The 20,112-nt window shown below is 33.7% G+C and overlaps 1 protein-coding gene across 5 annotated transcripts in view; it reads left to right on the top strand.

Annotated features, from left to right (window-relative positions):
• Positions 1-9,788, top strand: part of Cdh12 (cadherin 12) — a 949,967-nt gene extending 940,179 nt beyond the window's left edge. For all 5 annotated transcript variants that reach the window (XM_063258014.1, XM_063258013.1, XM_063258016.1 and 2 more), the window contains 3 exons: positions 1,686-1,803; positions 4,852-5,103; positions 8,413-9,788. In XM_063258014.1, the coding sequence (XP_063114084.1) occupies positions 1,686-1,803; positions 4,852-5,103; positions 8,413-8,912 (870 nt within the window). In that variant the 3' untranslated portion in view covers positions 8,913-9,788. The remainder of the gene's footprint in view (positions 1-1,685; positions 1,804-4,851; positions 5,104-8,412) is intronic.
• Positions 9,789-20,112: the final 10,324 nt, after the last annotated feature.

Genomic DNA, 20,112 nt, shown 5'->3' with positions numbered 1-20,112 from the left:
AGATCTGGCAAGATCTGTATGGGAGATTTTTCTTTAGGACAGAGACTCTAGAGTAGTACTTCCAGGTAGGTGTTTATGCTTTCTGAAATCCTAAAAGGCTCTCCTTCAAGTTATAGCCTTGATGATTAGTTTTGATGTTATATACTGCTTGCTAGATTGGTCAACCAGATATTGATTCCTACATAACATACAAAAACTGTGTGAGTGAAACAGTGTGATCTGAGAAAAGTGGCCTAAGTAAATAGAAGTTGAAGTTTAATAGGGTCTGTATAATTATTTTTTGACTAAATTGTCGCTTGTCATAATGGCTTTTCTGTCTCATAAGCTTTTCTGCTTTGCTCACCTGCATTCACAAAGAGCATGACGGATGGGGTCTTTAATGCAGAAATGTGGCAGTCTAACCATTGGCCACTTTACAAGATAAATCAATTGTATGTAACTAATTTCATAGTAAGACAAGGAATTTTAATTCTTAGTAGAGGACCAATTAATTTCTAATTATCAAGTTACCACTAATACACTGATACTGAATTTCCAAATGATACCTATAATATTTATTTTGCATCCTTTATATACCATTGCATGTGCACAGTTATATGGAGATGTAGACAACAGTCATGACATTGAATTATAATTACAAATGCAAACAAAAAGCAGAATATGGAACAAATTTAGTGGCAACAACCTACAATGATACAATGTGCTGTTTATGCCCTGAGGCCAGTCTAACATACTTGAAATCTGTCTTCCTTTGGAAATTTCTAATTAATTTCAAGGATTTTTGAATAGTTTATCTACTTTTATCTTTCCATATAAACTTTTGGAAATGCTATCTGACATAGTTACTGAATATTTTAATTTAAAAATATTGTATCACGCAAAGGGTGAGCAAAGAAGACTGTTTCAGGCCAACCTGAACTGTATGGTGAAATCCTATCTCAAAAAACAAAAAGACAAAATGACAGAAAGATATTCTAGTATGCTTACTTGTGTAGTGAATTATAAATTCTATAGTTTAATTTTCATGAGTTAATTTGTGTCTACCTTGTTACAGATATCATCCTGAAGTACCCAGATTTTAACTGTAAGATATACAATGTATGGGACCAAGTTAGAGAACTTTTTGAAATTAAAAAAAAGCAAACTAACTTGTATTTTTTTAATTGCCATTTTCCTCCCCAGAAAATTGGAAAAGAAAAAAAAGAAATAAAATGAAAATCTTTTTGGTTTTCTTTCTCATCGCTTTGTTTATGAAAATAAAACATTTCCATAAACATAATTGTTACAAAAGTCTTGCTATTGCAAGGACTTTTCGACAATCAGATATTGTTTCGAATAAGCATTTTTAATTTTAGGGAGAAAGCATATATTTCTTCTGATCTTCAATGCAAGCAAGTGCATTTTAATTTGTTTTGTTTTATTAGTGAGAATTAGCAATGCTGGTAAGTCTTTTTATTATGCACATATTGATTTAAAATTAGTCCATGTCCTATAATTGTACCTGCCACTATTACCAGTTAGTGTTTAAAGAATCATTTATAAAAATTATGTGTAAATAATTTGCCTGCTCCATATCCATTCAGAAGACTTATTGCTGTCTACTTGCATTAAATTCATTAGTCCACTGTGTAAGTTCCCTCTGAAGCTGATGACTGACTGCAAGTTTCGTCTCAAAACTCTTTCAGATCATTCAGACAGTCAGTGCTGCAGACCGCGATCTCTCACCCTCTGGGCAGCAGTTCTCCTTTAGATTATCACCGGAGGCTGCCATCAAACCAAATTTCACAGTCCGCGATTTCAGGAGTAAGTATAACCCCATAAAGATGAACTTCTTCTCAAGTATAAGGGCGCAAACACCAGGAATTGATGCTTTACCTCAAAGCATTCCATTTCCTGAAGTATGGAAACCCTCCACGAGAAATCAAAAATCTTTTGGGCAGTATGAAATGCCTGATCCATCTAGATGGTCTCTAGTAAAATACACACTTTCATTATAGAAGGAGACAATCTCTTAAACAGTCAAGAAAATAGACTTGCTTTAAGTATATCATTTATTTTACATGTTTTACATGAAGCAATTTACTTGTAAATACAAGTAGTTAAGAGTATAGAAATGGTTTTGTCTGAATAATACACTGCTCAATAGAGCTTATGAGTATGAGCATTGCAATAAGAATGACAAAGGCCAGCAGTCTCATTCCACACCACCTGACTGGCATACTCTTAGTGTGTACAGTTATACTAAAGAATGTCAGCTTCACACTATTTGTGGTAGAATTATACCTTCATATGCTGTAACACAATGTCTAAAATATGCAGCAGTCACAGTTGTTTCAGATAACACTTCTGCCACTGTGTTTACTCTTATACTTTTGTTACACTTTCTGCCACCATTTTTACTAATACTATTAAATTTATTTTCATTAAAACTACTGCCTATTAAAAAAAAAAAAAAAAAAAAAAAAAAACTTCATTAGAAACCAGCTACTCCTTACTCAGTGATTATGGCTTCCATCTAACAACTCATCAAAAATTTTAAAACACCTTAAACTGAAAACATATTCACTATGTGTAACCTACTGAGTATCATAGCTTGCTCTGTCTTAAATGTGCTCAAAACACACTTACCTAAGGATGAGGAAAGTCTTCAATACAAAGCCTATTTCATAAAAAAGCATCAAATACTCACATAAGATCTTAAGTACCACTAAAAGAGAAACAGTGGTGGCATAGGTAACCTTCCATACCACTGTGAAGCCAAAAAATAATATCCTGACCCACTGTAATGTTGGGAACTTAGTGTCTAAATTAAGGTGTATGTGTGATCTGTTGAGTCTTAGTTGCCCTGGCTGTGTTAGTTCTGTGACTTTTTGCATTTTATCTACTCTAAACTTCTATATTCTATGAGACAAGAACTAAGACGGCTGATTTTATAATGTTGTGTAGTGAAAGATTAAAGTTATAATAAATTTTCTGTGAGAAAGCACTGTGCTCCGTGACACATATTTTCATGATTATCCCGATGTAGACCCTTCCGTCTATACGTGTAGGAGATATTTGACACTTATCTTTACTGGATGATGTGACCATCTATCCAGCTGCCAATAAATTTCGTATTATCAATTCTCAATAATAAATACATTGAAAATAAACTTTAAATTGAGGCTAGGTTGTCTTTTGAAAAACTAAAAAGTAAATAATCTCAGCTTTTTCTAATCAAGAACACATCAAAATTCTGTCCATAATGTTCATCAGGTTGCAAACTTAATCTCTGTTCCTTTCCCTAATCATCAAATATTAACAATCAAGTGTTAATGATTTCAACATTACTTCGGTCCCCATTTTCCATCTTTTATCACCATAAGCATTAGCCCTCAGTGAATCTACTAGAGAATAGTATAATCTCTTGCTTCTCAGTTTGTAAACAGCCTGTCTGTAACCATAGCACATTATCCTAGCAAAGGAAGGTCTCATCATGTTACGTATTGTTTTCACAACAAGGTATTTTCTATTGCAATGAATGAAGACAAGGTTCCTAAATTCAGATTGTTCAATTTGGAGAGTACAAATGCAATAATAAAACATGATTGAAATATTAAGCTACAGTGTCCTGAGTAGCACACTTTTCTAATTTTTAAAATTATTCCTAATTTGTAATCATGCATGAGTGTAATATACTAAATGCTGTATATTTTTAAAATAACAAATTTTTTGTAGAAATTATTTTAATTGGCTCAAAAATAAAGTTGCATTAGGAATGAAATAAAACACCTGTTACTTTCAATGGGAATATTGATTGAATAAATATAAAATTATAATTTTTATTGTCTTACAGTATAACACATTCCTAACATTACTCTTGACTTAGTTAAACATATATTTAATTTTGTCATTACATTAGTGTCATTACACTAATGTAGTAGGTATTGTAACTCATTGTGCACACAAATTTTAATGAAAGTTTGTTTTTAAATAATATATCATTTTTGCCATGCTCCTTCCATTTTCTGATCCACAAAAGTGAAAACACAAGAAAACTTCATACATGCATATACAGTCTTTCTTAGCTATTCAGGATGGATTCATATCAGAAATCCCTACCATCTGTGGATACAAAAATATATAGATACCCATATTTCTTATATAAAAAGTTACAGTGTTTGCATACAGTCTATGCCAAAGCTGCTAGATCCTTAAATTATCATTAGACTATTATACTATATGAATGTTATATAAATAATTGTTAATTTTGTTGTTTAGGGAATAATAACAATATATACATGTTTTCTTTCCAAATAATTTCTCTGTACATCTTTTCTTTGCAAATATAATATTCTTTTGTGGAATCTATGGAAAAATATATATCCAGGTTACATTATTTATATGCATAAATAATGACAGGAGAAACTAAGTTTTAATATGAGGCAGTCAACTGACTATTAATATATTTTAAAGAACAGATTTTTATGTAAAATATCTATATATTCATGCTTTGTTATTCCTCCAGTGATACGTCTGAGAACATGCAAAAAGTAGATTGTTTTCTCAGTAAGATTTTGACAGCAGAAAAATATAAAGCAATGTAATAGCTTCTTGTCTTTAAAATCATCATATATTCTTTCTGAAAAGAAAATTTATTTCTTACACCAGTCAAGATCAATGATTCTTCTTTCTTCAAGATATATTTTAATTACATTTATTGCCTTTTGATGTCTTTCATAAAGTTAAAAGGAATCATTAAAGAATTCATTTTACTAACTCAAGAGCTTCCTATTGTTTGTTAGATACCAAATGTAAGCCTTTGAATGATGCTCAGGTTAACCATATCATCGTAAATGTCCTGTTTTGTAGACAACACAGCTGGAATTGAAACCCGAAGAAACGGATACAGTCGCAGGCAGCAAGAGTTGTATTTCCTGCCTGTGGTAATAGAAGACAGCAGTTACCCGGTCCAAAGCAGCACGAACACAATGACTATCAGAGTCTGCCGATGCGACTCTGATGGTACCATTCTGTCCTGCAATGTGGAAGCGATTTTTCTACCTGTAGGACTTAGCACGGGGGCCTTGATCGCAATCCTTCTGTGCATTGTTATACTTTTAGGTTGGTTTAAATATTAGTCCTCTCTCTCTGTTGCTCTCTGTCCCCTATCTCTTCCTCTTCTCTCTTCTACTTTTCCTCTCCTCTTCTCATCTTTCTCTCCTATCTGTCTGTTTCATTCTGCAGTGTACTTTATAAATGAGCATTTTCACTGACCTACCACCTCTAAATAAAAGATCATCTAGATCTTGAGTTAAACCTAAGTTAAATTTTATGGATTACTTTTCTATTTTGTAACTAATGAATAACATTATCAAACACAGGATACGTTCACATAACTTCTAGAGAAATTTTTAAATTTTGGCCTTTGGCACAATGAAATTCTTATAATCATCTTGCACTTAAAATATTTCTTTGCTTATTTTACATTTCAGTAATCACTAAAGCCTATTACATGATCATCTACTACATGATTATGTCATCTTTAAAAATGTATACTTGATGCAAAATAGTTCAAAAATCCAATTCCAAAGGTTGGAAAAAAGACAGGAATGAAATACAGTGTAAAAGAACTTCAAATTTGTTTTTGTTCTGTTCAAACTGCCAGCCAGAAGTAATTTTACTTTCCCCACATCCCACTCCAAAATCCTATTTTACTCTTACAGAATAGGGTGTACTAAAATATCTAAAATTATTGTAATGAAAAGGGATAGAAGTCAGTGTATTCTGTAGCCTTTCTGTAAGTGAATGCAAAACTAGATTAGGAGTTTCTCTCTTCTGTCAACTCTGCTCAGCTTTTCCATCAGTCATGGTTTCGCTGCCATGTCCATGTGATGCATTTTGCCAGTATTTCCTTTCCAATCAATGTACAACAAATAGGACTATTGTGGTATCAATTACATATGCATACTCACTATCTAACCAAAAGTATTGTGACACCTGTCAACATCTAATTTCATCTCTAGGATTGAAAACGGAATTTTAAAAACAAATACTACAAAGGGAAGCAGGAGGACGACGTCAGATAACTGTGGAGACTATGCAGAGCCAGACAGTCACACTGACTTGGACAAGAAAGTTCCAGTTCACTTTGCATAGGGCAGCTATTAATTCTGCACCGAGATATTTGGAGCACAGAACAAAGCGTGCTTGATGTCCTTATAATTTATAATAAATCATCCTTCCCATCTGTTTTTTTTTTTTTTTTTCAGATGCTTTAAACTTCAAAAAGACACAGTGAAAATAACATCTGCATATTTACAGCTGTGCTTGATTTGGGTGTTTTACTTCAAATCAATATCCTGCTCCCACTTGCTTCCCTTCTGTGGTAGCGGTCACCCCCCAGCACTCCCTACAAATTTAACAAGACCGGGCAAATTCTGGGTCTGGATCTTTGGCTTACTTGCCCTCATATGTTGAGTCAGTCCGTCTTCCAGCTCAGGATGTTGGTGCGGTGACTCCTGTAGTACACTCATTTACCTCAGTAAGTCACATGTGCAAGTGCACCCTAATCATTTCAGGTAGTGTAGATTCCTTCCACACTCTGTTGTTTGTTGTCTGTTTTTATCTTCCTATGGTGTCCACCATAAAACTTCTGTAGTCCTTCAATTTGTTTACCAAACACAGAATTCTTAGGCTTTTCATTTTCACATCCTTCCCACAGAGAATGGAATCATGGGAACAATGCCATCTAGCAGTTTCTTTTATGTGGTCCTTGGACACATCAAGAATGGCAATATTTTCTATGCAGGATTCCTCCACGAGCTGTGGCATCTCTCACACACTCTGGATAATCAAACAATGGTCTCTTCAGTTTTGGGATTCCCTGTGCTCTGGGCAAAGGGCAGAGTGCCACACATTTCTCTAAGGCCTTTTGCATAGACGTGCTGTCCAGCTTTCTTTCCTCCCTTGGATTGACCCAACTCCCTTGAGAAGAAAAGGGAACGCGAGCACTTTTACTTTCAAGACTTCTCTCTGTTCTAATCCACTGACAGATATCTTACAAATTATGGTGGGCAAAGGAAACTGCTTTTATCTTACCTCCATCACTGTGCAAGTGAGATACCATGGAGCAAAGCTGAGCAGAGTTTACTGCTAGTCTCTGGGCTCATCTTCCTTTCGGAGTAACGAGCACCCTAAGTATAGACAAATTAAAGTGTGAAATAAAGATAGATAAAAGGCACAGGGAGACCAAGAGAAGAGGGGATGGGAGAAGGGATGAAAAGAGAATTAATGTGTGATATGTATACAGATGAGCTCCCTGCAAGGAATGTGATCATTGTATACTGCAAATATGCCCTAAAAATAAAATCAGAAAATGAGAAATAAAACCCATCAACTTAATGGAGAGCACTGAGTTAACTAGGAATAAAAACACGAAAGTGTATCAATTATTTCAAAATATTATCTAGCTCCATGAGGTTAACCAAATGTTACAATAGCAAATACACAGAATTACAAAGATCAGAAATCTTTTGTCACACGATTTATTAAATTATAGTCCTTATATTCTACTTTATTTTCCTTCTTTCTTCCCTCCATTTCTTTTTTTTTCTTCATCTTTCTCTCTAATATATTCCTTTTAAAACTCATTATTTCACAGAGTATTTGAGTTATTTAATTAAAGATGGAAATATGTAATATCCAATTGAGAAATAATACAAGTGGAAAATTAGCTATCACTGACATTTCTGTTGTACTTACAATATATAATGTTCAATTTTATTATATAAATTTTTACAGTTAGGTATAATTAGAACAATCATTATGTTCTCTTTTCATAATTTTTAAAAAGCATTCTGGGCTGGGGATTTAGCTAAGCAGTATAAGTGCCTGCCTGGTGACAGTGAGGTCATGAGTTAGATCCCTAGTACCAAAAAACTCCCCGGAAAAAACAAAAAGACAAAAAACAGTCTTTTTTCATCTAAATTGTATAGAAGTGCTTGGATAAAATAAACAGAAAATAACTTTACTGAATTTCTTTTATGGCTCCAAAATGAAGATGACTCTAGACAAGGGAAAAATGCAGCATGGGGCCGGGGATAAATCTCATCAGCACAGGTGCCTGCCTGGCAAGCACAAGGTTGTAAGATTGATCCCTGGTACAAAAAAAAAAAAAAATCAGCATAGTTATAATCTTACAGTATGCTTACTTTGAAAATAATAGTATGATGCAGTCAGGAATTTCGCTTCATGGCACAAGTGCCTGCCTAACAAGCTCCAGGTTGTAAATTCAGTCCCCAGTAGGGGGGTGGGTAATATATCAAATAATAGTGGATCATTAAAGCAATTCAGTCAGCCCTGCTCAATCTTATGGTGACACAGAATGACTTCTCTGCATTCTGCTCAAGTTACTGTACTGTCTTGTTTCAGCCATAGTTGTGCTCTATGTAGCTCTGCGAAGGCAGAAGAAGAAAGACACCCTGATGACCTCTAAGGAAGACATCAGAGACAATGTCATCCACTATGATGATGAGGGTGGCGGGGAAGAGGACACCCAGGCCTTTGACATCGGGGCTCTGCGAAATCCAAAAGTGATTGAAGAGAACAAAATTCGCAGGGATATTAAACCAGACTCTCTCTGTTTACCACGTCAGAGGCCACCTGTGGAAGACAACACGGACATAAGGGATTTCATCAATCAAAGGCTGCAGGACAATGATGGGGACCCAACTGCACCACCCTATGACTCCTTGGCCACATATGCCTATGAGGGAAACGGGTCCACGGCAGAGTCGCTCAGCTCCATAGACTCTCTCACCACAGACGCTGACCAGGACTACGACTACCTGGCTGACTGGGGACCCCGCTTCAAAGTCCTGGCAGACATGTTTGGAGAAGAAGAGAGCTATAACCCTGATAAAGTCACTTAGGGGCGAGGTGAAGGCTGACACACCTGAGAGGAGACATTTTAACAACAACAACAAAAAGAAAATGACAAACAGAACTCACACACATGTACACACACACACACACACACACACACACACACACACACAGGCTTCATAGACAAGATTCCTTTGATTATCTGGTTTCTAGCAAGTTCCTATAATTATGTTGTCAGTTCCTCAGTTTTGGTTCATTCTGCTGACACAAGATAAATCCTATAACATACAGTTGCTTTGTTTTGTTTTCTTATTTCAGAAATACACTGAGACAAGCTCAGGCCTATTGTGTACAACTGACTGACATGACAACCTAGAATGAAGGTAACTCTGTGGCATCGCAGTGGAAGAGTGTTAGATTGTTCTTAATTCCACTAAAGTGCCTATTGAAACTCTTATCATTTAAAGTGGTGGACACTACCCTCCGCTGTGATGGCGCCGCAGGATTCAGAGACAAAGAGGAGCAAAACAAAGACACCCTCTCTGTGCCCAGGAGCAATAGCAGCACGCTGACTCTTCCCATTCCTTTCCGGAAATAAACAAGAACTCTTCCAGAACTCTATCTTTGTATAATTAAACGGCTTTTGTCTCCTAAACTGTATGCCAAGACACGTTTGTTTTTCCTACACTTTCCAAAAATGGAAATAAATGTGATAATATCAAATTCAGTATGTAAGTAATGGATTCTAAAACAGTGGTTGATCATAGCATTAGTTCATGTTAAAGATGCAAATTAATTAAACTATTACTTTTTCCCAAAAACTACACATTTACAAACATAAATAAACTATCCCTCTTTATAAAGAGAGGCCTCAGGGCTCAAATTCCAAATTAAAATAAATAATGATTTTGTTTAATACTGAACTTGTGTGTGAAAATTGGTTTTAAAAATCACCAAATCATTTTTGTTTTGAAAGAAAAGATTTCAGCTTGTGTTTATATGCAAAGTGTTTTTAAGGAAAAAATAGTTTTGTTTTTTTTTTTAAACTTCAACATGGGAAAAAGTGTTGATCACAGCTTATCAGAGTTCCTTACAATTTAGGGATTTTTTTGATGAGATATATAAAGAAAATACACATCAAGTAGCCTGGGCTAGATTTATAATATGCTCACAAATCTGTATCACTTATTACTTAACAAAGGGAAAATCAAGGCCTTCAGAAAGTTAAATCCAATGAGTAGAGCCTAAAAGAAACACAAATGCAAAATCAGGCAGCTGGTCCACTTATTTTACTGAGGTATATTTCAGTTTGTAAACACAGGTTTCTTAAACCTGAGCTCAGCATTATCTCTTTCCTGTCTCATGTGCAAGAATTCCTTTACAGTCATCTGGTACACAACTTTTTTGATTCGATGTAAGCTGCTGAGAAATATGAGATTTTTGGTATATTATTAATTTGTATTTACTTTGCTTTCAAGTAGATTGTACACCACAACTGGACATCACACAAAAGGAATGGACTGATTATAAAGTAGTATATTTTCTCAGTATTATGACCAGACAAGTAACTACTGAAACACTGACACTATAGAGTAGATTTTCTTATAGGTTCTTGCAAAAGATGTGGACAGTATCTTGCTGTACTTATAAAACATCTATGAACATACTGAACATGCAAGGGTGTGAAGATAAAAATTCACATATGAGAAAATAGAGTTGAAATCCATATCCCACAGACAGTATTTATTCAGCATTATTGTTTCATAAATGCTCACTTTCCAATATCCGGCCTGTGTGGATGCGGTGGCAGGGTCCCTGGGAATCTGCATCTCTCCCCCTTTTTTGGTGTCACCCAGTTGCTGACTCCCTTTTCCTTCTGATCGGGGATGACTAGTGCACTTATTTTTCTCCATTCCTTTCCCCAAAGTTGCTTTTGTTTCAGCCATGGAAACCGTGTTTTGATATCCATGTAGTTTAAACAGCTTTCAGAATAACATGTTTTAGAAACCACTTCTATAAAATTTTTAAAAAGCTCATGTCAAGAAGAAAAACAGTGATACTCTGTGGTTTTCCTCAAGCAACGTGGTTCTCTCCAGAAGGATGAATAATCTCCTGAAGAAGGTTGATACACAAGAGCGCTTTCTACAAACACAATGATTCTTGTCAGAAGCCATTCCATTGCATTTTACATTTGCATTTTGCTAGGTAGTGTAACCGCCTCTACATGCAGTCAGCCAACAAATTCTACGACATTGCAAAGAGAAGTCGGGTGGGAGGTCATTTCAAAGCACACGCTTATGATGCTAAGCAAAAATATGAAATGTGCAGGCCTTAGTTCATGACAACAAAAATCATTTCCTTAATGTCTTCATCTTTAATTTTTTCACTACTATCCTTTATTTTTGTTAGACTACTGTAACAGACTATCACAGAGTGAGTGCCCTGATAGGGGCCATTCTAGCTGGCTTGCAGGCGGCCGTATTTACTGTTTTCATGTGGTCCTCCTGTGTTTGCTTGTGTTCTCATTTCTCTGCTTACAAGAACATCAGTTCGATTAGTAGTGGACCTGTGAGTGTGGCTTCTTGTGAACTTCCTCACCTTTAAACACACTGCCCCAAACACAGTCACACTCTGAGGTACTAGAAATTAGGATTTCAGCATAGGAATTTATTCCATAGCTCCATGCAGATTGTCTACACGAAAAGCAATTAATTTACAAATGCAAAAAGAAATATGTTTGAAGAAAAACTGCTTAGAAATACTTTAGATACAGTGGGAATCTTCAAAGTTTACATTGCTAGGAAAATATTTTTGATGCTCATACATTGGAAATACGGGATATCTTTTATGCTAAGTAAATCACTAGACTTACTCTTTCAATATTTGTAGTGTTTGTGTATTTTTAGTTACAATAGAGTCATTGTCCTTTATTCAAATAATAGCGTTATATAGTTGTTTGGAATTCATCTAGGTAATTTTTAATGTTAGTATTAAGTCATAATTTTCTCATTTCCCTGCATGTTTATTGTTAAGGAAGTATATTTGTACATATTATAAGTAACATATACAGTAATCATATATGTCGAAAATATTTCCTTCATGGTCAAATAAATATTAGATCAACACATGTAAGTCAAACATTGCAATTGATACACTACAAGTAACCGAAAATTTCTTTTATGCCAAATGCTATTTTTCATTAAAAATATCTTATGGAGCAAGCACCCCCCCCTCTCAGTGTTCCACTAACACTGGTGAAATTAACTGTATCACTTATATCATGTCAGATTCCCCAGAAATTTCTTGACTCCTAAATTTTAGTTACACTCACTTGAAAGTCATTAAGTAATTTACATACTGATTATATAAAATGTTAAGAATTGTTGAGATCCTCACAACATTTACTTCAAAATATTTGCTCTACAGATTTCACGGATCACGCATTAAAGTTCACCACTTCCATCGCAACAAGAAAACCATTGTTGTTTAAGTGGAAATTCTTCAGAAAGTTGGAAGTTAACCCTGTGCACTGGAAGAAAAATAAAAAGAATATTAAAATAGTTAGACCCGTGATTTAATACAAAGAGGAAAATAAAAGATAGATAGAAAAAATAAGAAGAATATTATATTCCATAGAGTCATTTCTGCAAATGCCTCAGTAACTGTTGTATTTCCAAATGGCAAATAAAGGTTGATATAAGCTTACTATTAGTTAGCTGGTTTAAGATGGAATCAAAGTTTAGCATGATTGAATAAAAACAGAATTCCTAAAAGTAGATATAAATATGCAAGCTTTATATCTGAAATGGTCTTCAATTTATGACTAAAGTCTAAAATGTAGTACACAGTTTCAGTTGCCTTCTAACACAAAGTATGCGGAGAGGGATCATTTTATAAAGTACTCTTTGCTTGAAAATTTCCCTTTCATTTTCTCACCTACTTTGTAGTTCTCACCTATGTACTTATATCTTCCTTGGAATTAAATTTTTTCTCAGTTTTGTGAAGGTGTTTTTCTTTCATATTTGAACTGCCAACAGAGTTGGTAAGACAAATGAACGACAGTGTGCTCCTCTCTATGAGTGATATGGATTTTGCATGACAATTCTCTGAATTTTCTTACACTCTAATTTTAGTTCAGTTTCATACCAATAACTAAGATGAGCCTTCTGTGGTTCACAGGCTAAATGGTGAAATCCCCTTTCAAAAGGGAGCCTCTTTATCCAGTCCTGGCATGGGACATTTGCTTTTATTCATTCTCTGTTGGTGTGCTTGTTTCCTCTGTTGGAATTTTTATATGTGGTTTCTGGTTTTGTATGATGATCTTTACATCTTTGTCTTCCACTTTATTGATTTTCTTTGTAAGAGTTTTGTTTTAATTGCAGAACTGTGTTGTTGCTCTCTTTTCTCCCTTAACCCAGTTCTTCTTCTCTTGTTTTAGATGAGTTTGCTCTTTCAGATGACTATTGTAGCTTTAAAAGCAATATGATGCGATTTTTTTTTCTCTCTCTTACCAGGGAAAGAAAAGTGTAGGTACTAGTTTGAACTTATTTCATTTCAACTTCATCTCTCTTTCCACTTAATCTGCCATATCCTGACCTGTACAGCTCTCTGCTGAGATGATGGGCTCTCCATACTTTGCTGGACTGCTGTCCAGTCTGTCCATTTGCTGTCCTGTGTCGTCCATCACTTTCCGTTATCTTCCAATGATTTATGCAGTGTATTTTTTTCCTCATGGATAACATGCTACATGCCCACACACACACATGCACACATACACACACACTTTATAAGTAAATATTCCCCATGTTATTAAGTTAATCATCATTATAGTAATTTCTGAGTAAGCAGAGGTGATACAAACAAATCATCAAAATAAAACAAAACTGGAAAAAATTTTCTGACAATTAGCTGTTTTATTCATTTTTCATAAAATGATAATCTAGCCTGTGTGTATACACATAAGTAATGACAATTAATGTCTGATTTGCATTGTGGGCTGGTACTTGAGTTCCTTAAATTTTGTTTCTTTCCAATGATAGGAATTTAATTTACTTTTATTTAATTTACTTTTGACGCAGAATCTTTCTAGATCTCTAAGTTGCAGAGGCCTAGTTGCATTTATGAACTTCCTGCCTCAGCCTTGCAACCAGTAGGGATTACAGTCATGCGCCAGCGTGGGTGGCTACTTATTGTGCTTAGCATTCCATATTTTTGTAACAGTCTGCTCTACTAACCCTCTCAAAAATTCTGACTTTTTTCAAGTTCATACTTAGCCACATATTGTTTTTACAACCTCACTTACAAATTAAAATGAAGGAGACAAGAGTGCCCAATTTGTGTAAAACCAAACAATAATAAAGTAATAGGGGACAAAGTCCTTTAATTATGAAGAATAAAATAAATCTAAAGTCATTTTCCGCACTTGGGTTCTCTTCCCTGTTTTTCCACTTTCTACACTGTTAATTATGGCCTTAAAATGATATAGTGAGCTAAAGTAATTTTGGTCCATGCTACAGCATCCTATTATACATCATCAAGAAAAGTCACCACAGCCATCATTGATTCTCTTGTCAATATTCAACCCAACAATCAAAATCGTTAGACACAATAGTTTTCGCCCCATGTAGGCGAAAGTTATTACATAATGTAAACTACGCATCTATTTATTATTAACAGTATTACTCTACCCTTAGCTTTCTGACCTTCCAATTCAGCTATTTGTATGTTCCTTTATTTTTAGCTTTCAGTGGTTTCATCTATAACATAATCATTATTGTCACCTAAATCTTCTATTTCCAAGTGTAATTTATATAAATTATGTGTCTCCCATTCCATTATCCAGTCCATATGATGTTTGCTGTGATTGACAATTACATATGACCATCAGTAATTCTTTTCTTCTTCTGCTCCGTCAACACTTTAAAAGTGTAGCAATTATAGAGCACTTAACTACTATGTGCCCGGCTGAAAATCATGTGATAAATATTTAGTGCTTAGAGTACCTGATGAGATGTGCATTATTATTTTTTATTTAGTAATTAGCAAATTAGGCTTAAGCCTATAAAATGAAGTGCATTTTTGGACACAATTATCACCTTTCAGAGCCAGGACCCTAGCAGAAATCTGAAATACTTGCTCTAGTGCTCTACAAGTAACATACAGTTCACCACACTTTCCTACCTCACTGACTTAAAACTGACTCCCAAACTGAAATCTCTCTTTTGAAGTTCACCAGTAACTTCCTAATTGAAAAAGTTCAGTGATCCTTCCTCTCCTTTCATCTTTCTGTGGTTTTCTGAAGTTAAGCACACCATCAAATCTCACCGTCAAAGTCTTGTTTCCTCTTTTGGCTTCAATGATTTTTTTTTCCTCTCTTCTGTTTCAAGGCTTCTGTCTCCTTATAGAGTATATGCAAGGGATTCCACAGAATTTAGCTTTCTTTTGTATAAACAATATTTGGGATTCTTCTAAGAGCAATTTTTATTTCCTTACAAACAGTATTCATAAATTTTAAATAGCTATAGGTTTTATATGTTATGTGGAACTTACATATAGAATGATCGCATATGTTAGATATGACATATTTCTATACAGGTTGTATGGACAGTCTTCTAAATATTTACACCAATGGCTTCAAATTTGTTATGCAAAAGCATACTTTTAAAAGTTTCTTCTTCTGAATTTTATATTTTTATTCTTAAATAGGCACTGGACTCTGTTTTGGTGTCTCTCTCTCTCTCTCTCTCTCTCTCTCTCTCTCTCTCTCTCTCTCTCTCTCTCTCTCTCTCTGTTTCTGTCTGTCTTTCTCTCCCCGATAGTCTTGATTCCCTATCACTTACTCTGCCAGGTCAGGTCTGTTTCCATTTTGATATTCAAGATCTCATTTCAACTCTGTTCTTGAGAGTCTCAGTGTTTTTCTGCTCTACTACTGAAATAACCATTGAAAAATACATTTTAAATTACTAAGATAATACAAAAATCACCAGTGTGTAGAGTCACACCTGGTTTTCTCTGTCAACACCTTAAATAAATAGGGTACATTTTCCCAATTAATGTTTCAATGTCAATTCTTTTTAAATAGTCCAAATCTTTTCAAAACCTTTTAACTCAGCATATTTTTCATTCCCTTAGAGTCGCATTGGTGTGAGAGTTCCTCAGCCATCTTTTTTAGTGTTCTTGACAGTGCTGAGGATTATGGATCAGTTCTTTGAAGAAAATCCCTTCTATGGCCTTTGTCTGACTGTCATATTCTTGTGATTAGACAGGAGATGTGTGTTGTAGGGAAGACCACAGAGGTGAAGTGCTGTACTTTCATTCTGTGTCCCAGGGCTCTACTGTCTGAATGACTCACCACTGTTGATGTTCACCTGGACCATCTTGAGGAAGTTGGTCAAGTTCCCTCACTGTATTTTTTTTACACAGCCTCTTAATGCAGCTCTTGTTCACATTAAACAGTGCACAATTAATCTCACTGTCTCAAGGAATGTCTTTATACATGGGATAATTGGACTGTCTGCATGAGAGGTGTTTCCGGATCCACAAATATAAACAATTGCTTATATAGACAGACATTCATTAGCTACTTAGATTTATATTCCAATATTACTTTATAAAGCTTCTATGGTCCCTTACCTGTCCTCACTACAGTTGTATGTTAATATGTCTTCTATATGTTTCATTGTATGCATTGTATGTTTTACAGTCTGCCATTGAAAATTCCAAGCTCATCTTAAATTTATTTTAGACCCATTTCTGGAATCTGCAATATCTCCAAAAAGTCTCATTTCCTTTTATCTTATAAATAAATATCAGGATGCTAAATGTACTTTTGCACACTGATATATTTCTTTTCTGGAAGGAGGAGGAAACAGATGTGTGTGTCTCAACCCATGTGTCTATAATTTATGTCAATAGATGTTTCATGTGACTTATATTAAGCTAAGTATGAGTTCATTCTAATGTCTCCAAATACCCTTTACTACATGGCTCATAACCTAGAGTCTTCTTTGTTGGGTATATGACCGTTCATGCCAGCACTGAGAAAGCTACCTCCCTACATCCCCACTGATTTAGAAGATTGCTCAATGCCAGTGTGTATGTGTAATATTAAATGTTGTTCAGCCAGACTTTCATGCAGGAGGCTTTATCAAAGTTTTATTTTTGTTGTTAATCTTATACACCACATATTTTCAGTGTTTCTTGTCATATAATTTCTCACTCAGTTATTTTCATCCATTTATTAATAAGAAGTTTCTTTTAGCATGTGGTTCATTCAACTCATAGATCCTTTATGCACCTGAAAACTATTAGTGTATTATTTGTACTATAAACTTGCATACATTTTGACATATGTACAGTGTTGTTTATCTACCAGTACAATGTCAAAATAATAATTTCATCATTAAAGTATCCTTTGTGCTTCATATATGTTACACCTTTCCTGAACTCTTGAAATAAAGATTTGTTTAGAAGTTTGCTCTCTGTATGGTTATATAAATGGGAAAGTACACTGTATAGCTTTCATAGATGTTTTTTATTCACCAGTATGAATTTAAGACTCTTCTATGATTTTGTGTTGTGCAACAGTGCATTGATTTCTATGGAATTGCATCACATTGTATTAGTTTATTCCCTTACAGAAGAACATTTTGAGTGTTTTGAACATTTGCTGATTACAAATAAAGCTTCTATGAATATTCATGTGCAGGTTTTTATGTGAATATACATTTTTGGATCAGTTTGGAAATTACCTAGAGGCCACATGGTTGAATTTTTGATACAGTAAGATTTTATTTCACTTTAAAAGACACTCTTGAAATGTGCTACAAAGTTAAAGAATGCTTTGCACTTCCACCAGGGGTGCAAGTTCTGTTGCTATTCTTTCTCACCAGGATTTCTAGTATCCATTTCTTAGAATTCAGCAATTGTAATAGATGTACAGTAGTATTTTGTTAATTTTAATTTGGAGTTCCTAGTGACAAATGATATTTAACATCTATTCATATGATTATATGTCATGCAATCTCTGTGTATTCTTTATTTTTGTGTGTATTCAGCTCTTCTGCTCAGTATTTTTTAGGGTGTATTTTAGCTCCTCATTCATTTTTCATAAGTGTTCTCTATGTAGTTTTAATATAAATCTTTGACATCCTCCTTCATATATATATATATATATATATATATATATACATATATATATGTATATATATATTTAAAAAACGAACTTTTAAACATTTTTTAAAAATCCACTGTTTATTCTATAAGTCACATTTTGTGGATGTTATCTTAAATTCATCACAAAATCTATGATCACTTACATTTCCTTCTTTGTTATTTTCAATCTACTTTATGGCCTTACACTTTAAGTATATGTCTATGATCTTTCTTCTTGATAATTTTTATTAATTTATATATGTTACTTCTTCACATAAAGTTATCCAATTTTTCTAGCACTTTTCATGGAGTTATTTATTCTCCAGAGAGCTATCTGCACATTTTCAAGAATGAGCTAATAATGTTGGCTTGAGCTTATTTGTGAACTATTAAATTCCTTTGATCTCTGTGTTTTTTTTTTGAAACCGCACTGTCTTGATCATTGACATGTTATGTGTTTAGAAATAGGAGAGTGCCAACATTTCTAATTTGCTGTTCAAGCTAAGTTTTGTTTTGTTAATTATTCTGCATATTTATGTTTCCCTAGAAATATTGAAGTCAAGTTGTTACCTAAAATATAGTTTGCCTGGATTTATATCGGAATTTTATTTATTCTATAAATCAAGTTGGGAAGAACTAACAGCTCAAAATATTAAATTTTCTAATCTAAACACAGATTACTTCTGTACTTAGTTACTTATTCTGTACTTATTTTTTCTTTGAAAGTTTTTATGTTTTTATTTATAAAAATCTTGTACATAATTAGATTTCTACCTAAATATTTCATCTTGATATGTATAAGTGACATTTAAATTTAATCTAATTACTGTTACTGATAAACATGAGATCAACTGACTTTTATTTTAGAAAAAGTGTAACCTTTAATATTATGATTATTTCAGGCAATTTTTATACATTATGTGAATTTTATGCAATGATATGCATGTCACATTCAAATAAAGAACTTTTTATTTCTTCTTATATAATCAATACATTCCTTTTATTATATTTATTTTATTGTTCTATGCAAAAACTTCATTATGATGCTAAGTAGAGTTATGAGCACTGACATTCTTACAAGGAGCCTGCTAGAAACCAAGTATAAGAATACATGTTGTCTTTTTTAGATAAAATCAAGTTGGGGTATTTGTTTCTATTCTATTATTGAGATTTTTAAAATTATAAATGGTTGGTTTTGCTCATCTTTTTTTTCTATGCATTATATGATGTAACTTTTTCTCTGTAAACATAACAGTATTTCAGATTCCATTATCTATTGAACATTGGAATACCTTTGAATTTTTATATGATGTAATATGATGAGAATTCTTGCCTCATTATTCAAGAAATCTGTACTGATTTTTTATTCTTAATATTATTTCTAGTTATATTATTAAAATAGTGAAAGCATCAAGACATTCATTTGCTAGTATCCTTTCCCTCTATATTCTAGAAAGAAATGGTGTAGAAATAGAATTAGTTCTTGTTTACTATTCTGGGAGAAATCTCAAGCGAAGTTGTGATCTGTTATTTTTCTGATAGCCTCTTATTGGGAATTTAATTAATTAGATAGATGAAGGATTGCGGTTTCTTCTTATGTGAATTTTGTGTTTGTTTATGTTTATAATGATAGATTCATAAGTTCTCAATTATCAAATTTATAGACTGGGCTGCTCAAAGTATTCATTCCTGTTCATTTTAATGTCTTTTAGGTGATAGAGATGACTTTCTACTCCCCTCATTTTCTTCTTGATTATTTTGGTTAGATTTTTGTAGCTTTTATTTATCTTTTTAATGAAGCAGTGATTATTTTTATTGATTTCTCTATTTCCTAATTTCAATTTCATTGATTTATGTTCTAGTTTTTGTTGTCTTTTTATAGTTTTATATTTACATACTTTCCCTATAGTGATTTAATTTAACATGCTAGCATGTGTTAGAATTCTTTCTTCTTTTTGAATAAATGCATTAAATCTTATACATTCTTTTACACTTTTTATTTTCTGTATTTCCAAAACTGCAAAAGGCTGACTTTTCACTGAGTGTAAAATATCTTTAAATTCTCCAGAAATGTCCTTAGCTTATACATTATTT

Source organism: Cavia porcellus, unplaced genomic scaffold, assembly GCF_034190915.1.
Source record: "Cavia porcellus strain 051 isolate PalLab524CR breed Dunkin Hartley unplaced genomic scaffold, mCavPor4.1 scaffold_11, whole genome shotgun sequence".
Classification (NCBI taxonomy): domain Eukaryota; kingdom Metazoa; phylum Chordata; class Mammalia; order Rodentia; family Caviidae; genus Cavia; species Cavia porcellus.
This window is presented reverse-complemented; position numbering and strand designations above follow the sequence as displayed.